General features: G+C 42.2%; 1 protein-coding gene across 1 annotated transcript; it reads right to left on the bottom strand.

Moving 5' to 3' along the window:
• Positions 1-773: 773 nt before the first annotated feature.
• nog3 (noggin 3) lies at positions 774-1,665 on the bottom strand. Its single transcript, XM_037755828.1, has one exon. The coding sequence runs from the start codon at positions 1,482-1,484 to the stop codon at positions 774-776; it is 711 nt and encodes a 236-aa protein (XP_037611756.1). The 5' UTR covers positions 1,485-1,665.
• Positions 1,666-6,500: the final 4,835 nt, after the last annotated feature.

Here is a 6,500-nt window from a genome sequence, read left to right as displayed (position 1 = left end):
ACGGGACATCACACGAAACTATCAAAATAAAACAAAACCATTTTCAATCAGAACTCTTCATATTTTCTCCATAAATTGATTTTAATCTCTTCAGTATAAATATAAACAAGATACATCCAACAAATACAGTTATTATATTAATAACACTGACCTTCCTGTTTAGACAAAGTTCATCTAATCAAATGAAATAAAACAATAACATGTCCATCAGATGTCCGTCCGGGACGGAGCAGCCAGCTTCTGTCTCAACAGATGATTTTTATTCGGAATGAAAAGTTTAACTTTATTAATATTTAATAGAGAAGATGTTTGAAATAAAGATTAATGTCTTCACTGTGTTGTTGTTTCTGTCTCCTCAGAGGTCCTGGTCCATATCTATTATAACAACAACAACAACAACAACAACAACAACAACAATAACAACAACAACAACAATAATAACAACAACAATAATAACAACAACAACAACAACAACAATAACAACAACAATAACAATAATAACAACAACAACAACAACAACAACAACAACAACAATAACAACAACAACAACAACAACAAGAACAATAACAACAACAACAACAATAACAATAACAACAACAACAACAACAATAACAACAACAACAACAACAACAATAACAACAACAATAACAACAACAACAACAACAATAATAACAACAACAACAACAACAACAATAATAATAACAACAACAATAACAACAACAACAACAACAACAATAATATTAATAATAACAGTAATACAGTAATAGACCGGTTCAGGTGTCTCTGCAGGAGCAGGTGCACTGGGTGATGACCGGGTAGTGGATCCGGATCCAGTTGCACCTCAGACCCTTCAGACCCCCCCTCCCCCTCCTCCTCCTCGTGCAGCTCCAGCGCAGCACGGTCCGGTACCGGGACCTGCTGGGTCTGCAGAACATCCCCTCAGGGACCGAGCAGGACCTGATCCTGGAGCAGCTGCCCACCTTCAGGTAGCGAGGCCAGAACCGGATCCCCAGGTCGGTCCAGGACTCCCGCAGCGCGCAGCCGGTCCAGGACCCGGTACCGGACCCGGTACCGGTACCGGACCGGAGCAGAACCTGCAGCCGCCGCAGCAGCCTCCTACCGGGACCGGGACCGGGACCGGGCTGGACCTCAGACTGCAGGACCCGGAGCTCCAGGACCCGGAGGAGGTCTCTGGGGGTTGGTTCCGGTCCGGAGTCCTCCAGGTCCTCTGTGGTCCCCGAGTCCTCCGGAGGGGACAGGGACATGGCCAGCGGGTCAAACCCCCCCAGCAGGCTGCGGAGCTCCGTCTGGTTCAGGTCCTGGTCCTGCGGGTCAAGCAGCGGGTCCGGATCCTCCTGCAGGTCCAGGACCGGCAGGGTGTCGCTGGGGACGGGACGGACCAGGTAGTGGGTCTGCTGGCACGCGCACTGAGACACCACGAGCACGAGCACGAGCACGGTCCAGAACCAACCCGGGTTATCCATGAGACCGGCTCCAGGAGACCCGGTCCTGGTCTCAATGCAAACAGGTTGTGATCCTCCAGGACGCGCCCCGCGGAGCGTCTGAGGGGAAGTTCTCCAAGTCCAGCAGAGCAGCAGAGACGCACCGGAGGAGGAACCAGAACACGAGAGAGAGGGGGGACCCGGGTCCTCTAGAGACCGATCAGACCAGCTTCATCCAGTTCCGCTCGAGCTCAACCACAACAAACCAGATGAGCAGGGCTCAGGTTCTACAGAGCGGGGAGTGGAACAGAGTGGAACAGAGGAACGTTGAATTCTTTAAATGTGTTATAACAGGGTTCTGCGGGGTTCTGCAGGGGGTTCTGCAGGGTTCTGCGGGGTTCTGCGGGGTTCTGCGTTTCCGTCTGATTTGCACCTTTTGGTAATATGCTGCTCGAGATCACGTCAAACTGCAGATCATCAACATCATCATCAGGATCCATCAGGATCCATCAGGTGTCTGCAGCACAGCTGGACCTTATTCTAAAGAAAGCAGATCAGATCCTCAACGATCCTCTCATCCTCTCATCCTCTCATCCTCTCATCCTCTCCATCCTCTCATCCTCTCATCCTCTCCATCCTCTCATCCTCTCATCCTCTCATCCTCTCCATCCTCTCATCCTCTCATCCTCTCATCCTCTCCATCCTCTCATCCTCTCATCCTCTCATCCTCTCATCCTCTCCATCCTCTCATCCTCTCATCCTCTCCATCCTCTCATCCTCTCATCCTCTCATCCTCTCATCCTCTCCATCCTCTCATCCTCTCATCCTCTCCATCCTCTCATCCTCTCATCCTCTCATCCTCTCCATCCTCTCATCCTCTCATCCTCTCATCCTCTCCATCCTCTCATCCTCTCATCCTCTCCATCCTCTCATCCTCTCATCCTCTCATCCTCTCCATCCTCTCATCCTCTCATCCTCTCCATCCTCTCATCCTCTCCATCCTCTCCATCCTCTCATCCTCTCATCCTCTCATCCTCTCATTCTCTCCATCCTCTCATCCTCTCCATCCTCTCATCCTCTCATCCTCTCATTCTCTCCATCCTCTCATCCTCTCCATCCTCTCATCCTCTCATTCTCTCCATCCTCTCCATCAGAAACTCAGAAGGAGGAGCAGATCAAATAGCAGATTCCTGCAGAAAAACATTAGAACAACGAGGTACAGCAAATCTTTAGTGCCGACGGCAATTAGACTCCTAAACTGGAGGTAAATAGGCTGCAGCCCACCCTACACTGTTATATAGATATACTGTGAGTTGAAGTTAACGTCGACTACGAGCGTTTCCAAACCCTAACTAAGTGGTTGTGTTGCCTAAACCTAACTTCTTGTTTATTTTGAAAGGACCTAAACATGTAACGAGCGTAGATTAACACGGCGTCCCCGGTCTGTCCAACAGTAACGCTAGAGGGGAGGGGCGCTTACCGAGCGGCGGTATGTTCGATGAGTCAGGAGAGAGAACGTGAGAGGCGTGTTTCCACTACGGACGGACAGACGGACAGACGGACAGACGGACGGACGGACAGACAGACGGCGTGTTTCCACTACAGACAGACGGACGGACGGACGGACGGACGGACAGACGGACAGACAGACGGCGTGTTTCCACTACAGACAGACGGACGGACGGACGGACGGACGGACGGACGGACAGACAGACGGCATGTTTCCACTACAGACAGACGGACAGACGGACAGACGGACAGACAGACGGCGTGTTTCCACTACGGACGGACAGACGGACAGACGGACGGACGGACAGACAGACGGCGTGTTTCCACTACGGACGGACCGACGGACAGACGGACGGACGGACAGACAGACGGCGTGTTTCCACTACGGACGGACAGACGGACAGACGGACGGACGGACAGACAGACGGCGTGTTTCCACTACAGACGGACGGACGGACGGACGGACGGACGGACGGACGGACGGACGGTGTCCACATGGTCTGAATCAGTCTCTGCTTTGATGTCCCAGCCGGTGATCCGGCCCGGCGCTCTCTGACGGGACGCCAGACGTCCACTCCACCGTCTGCTCTTAAATGTGGTTTTAATCTTGGCAGTGACTCGAACGGCCTCCCAGAATGCACCACGGAGCGTTCGTGACCCCGGAGAGGAACAAAACGGCGAGCTGTTTGTTGTTTGTGTGATTCCTCTGATGGTCGAGACAAACGGGAGCAATTTGGACGCTTCATTTGGTGAGAAGGCTTCAAGGTGGCCGAGAGGTCAACACGCACACACACACGCACGCACGCACGCACGCACGCACGCACGCACGCACGCACGCAAACACACGCACGCACGCACGCACGCACTCACACACACACACACACACACACACACGTACATATACTCAGTAGTAGCACTGTACTACACATTCACGGTAGGCTACTTGTACTTTACTTGAGTATTTCCCTTTTATACTACTACTGTATCTACTTCAACATCTCAGAGGTAAATATTTTACTTTTTTATGCTCTACATTTATCTATCCAAAATATATTAGGCAATTATCTGAAAGATATTAGTAAAATATCCAATAAATATCCAAAAAATATTAGACAATTGTCCAAAAAATATTAGTAAAATATGTGAAAAAATATTGTGAAAAATATCCAAGAAATATCTTAAAAATATTAAACAATTATCCCAAGAATATCGCATAAAAAATCTGTAAACCATCCGTGTTTTTGTGTTCACATTAAAATAAATGCAAAAATAAATGAATTATATGTATATAAATAAAAGGGAAAATTAAACAGTAGAATAAATAAATTATGGAATTAATACAAAGAAAAATGCAGAAATAAAAAGATAAATAAAAAATAAATGCAAAAATAAATAAATAAAAGCAAAAATAAATGAATGAATAAAAAAAAATGAAAAAAATAAATAAATTTATTTAAAATGTAATACAAATTAATACATAATTAAATAAAAGGGAAAATTAAACAGAAGAGTATATAAAAGAATACAGAAAAACTGATTTTGGGGAAATAAATTAGGGGTGAAATGCGAAGGGAAAATCTTGCAGAAATAAATAAATAAATGAAAAATAAATGCAAAAATAAATATGATAAATAAATAAATAAATTATAAAAATAAATACATAAATAAATAAAAGGGAAAATGAAACAGTAGAGTAAATAAATAAGGGAATTAATACAAAGATAAATAAATAAAGAAGCAAATTAAAATCGAAATATAAATTTATGTCACATTTTATCAGTTAATTAATGGCTAGATTTATATTTTAATATAATTTTTGCTACATTTAATGCCATTTTTATTTATTTATTTATTGAGTCATTTATTTATTTATTTTTGATTTTGGCAGGTTCCGTCCTGTGTTGGTTGGTTTTGGGTTTAAAGGTTTAGTCTGGTTCTAATAATCCAGATTAAAAGAACATGCAGATGATGTGATGATGAACGTTTCTGTCCTGTCGGTGCAGAGTTCTCAGGCTGAGCTGAATAAATGATCCTCACTGAGTCCTCCAGCAGCGATCCTGTTGCTGTGGTTTGGACCGACGCTCCCTGAATGCTTCTGAGCGCTCAGGCGGGAAAACTCCTCGCCAGCGGTGGTGTGAGATTCCAGCTGGTTCACACCCTCCCACACGGCGTCCTGCGACCGCCGCGGCTCGGCTGCCAGTCGGGAGATTCCTCCAACGCCTCCGGACCGGCTGACAGGAAGTGACACCAGAAACCTTTCTGTCCAGCAGCCAATAGAACGTCAGGAATCCCTCCGACCTCCAGCCTGCACACAGTGAAAGTACATTTACTCAAGTACTGTAGAAAGTACACGTTAGAGGTATTTGTCCTCCACCACATATCAGAGGTAAATATTAAACTTACACTACATTTACCTGACAGCATCAGATTATTAAAACTAAATATAATCAACTCATAAATGATGATTATTGTATATTTTGATTCCTTAGTAACAGAGTATTTCTACACTGTAGTATTAGCATTAATACTTTTACTTAAGTAAATGATCGGAGTACTTGTTTGACCACTGAGTACAGCTCTAAGATACGATGAATAAGTACAGATAAATAGAGTAAAAGGAATAAAAAAGGTATACAAAACTAAAATAAGAATAGAAGTAAAAATAGAAATTATACAAGAGCAACTAAACGAGGCAAAGTGGGTTTAAATAATGAGGCAGAAATGCATAAAGAAAAGAATACAGAAATAAATAAGTTTGGGGAAATAAATAAGGAGTGAAATGCAAAGAGGAAATCATGGATAAATAAATAAATAAATGCAAAAATAAATAAATGAATTTAAAATATAATACAAATAAATAAGTTTGGGGAAATAAATTAGGGAAAGAATTCAAAGGGAAAATCTTGCAGAAATAGAAAAATGAAAAAAAAAAAAAAAAAAAAATGAAAACAAAATAAATGCAAAAATAAATAAATTTAAAATATAATAAAAATAAATACATAAATAAATAAAAGGGAAAATTAAACAGAAGATTAAAGAAAAGAATACAGAAAAACAGATTTTGGGGAAATAAATGAATGGTGAAATGCAAAGGGAAAATCCTGCAGAAATAAATGAATAAATAAATAAAAAATATGATAACTTAAAAAAAAATCTAAAAATAAATACATCACTAAATAAAAGGGAAAATTAAACAGGAGAGTAAATAAATAAGGGTAAATAATAATTCAAAGATAAACTAATAATGAAGCACAATAAAACAGAAATATCAATTTATATCCCATTTTGATCAATTAATTAATGGCTACAATTATTTTAAATATTATTTCTGCTACCTTTAATAACATATTTATTCATTTATTTTATATTTTGGCAGCTTCTGTCCTCCATACATTTGGCTACACACGTTATTATAAGTTGTTATAGGAGCTAAGGTCACAACACTGACCACAACAAAAATGTTAAACAAAGGGTTAAAGAAAAGTATACTAATAAGTACAACAACAATACCAGTAGAAGTAGTACAAGTACAACGATGCCCATAACTCA

Source organism: Sebastes umbrosus, chromosome 20 (genome assembly GCF_015220745.1).
Source record: "Sebastes umbrosus isolate fSebUmb1 chromosome 20, fSebUmb1.pri, whole genome shotgun sequence".
Lineage (NCBI taxonomy): Eukaryota > Metazoa > Chordata > Actinopteri > Perciformes > Sebastidae > Sebastes > Sebastes umbrosus.
The sequence above is the reverse complement of the archived record's forward strand: the minus strand, read 5'-3'. Positions and strand labels throughout refer to the sequence as shown.

What these genes read in the sequence shown, in the direction of transcription:
- nog3 (XM_037755828.1), bottom strand. Translation starts at nt 1,484, where the DNA reads ATGGATAACCCGGGTTGGTTCTGGACCGTGCTCGTGCTCGTGCTCGTG.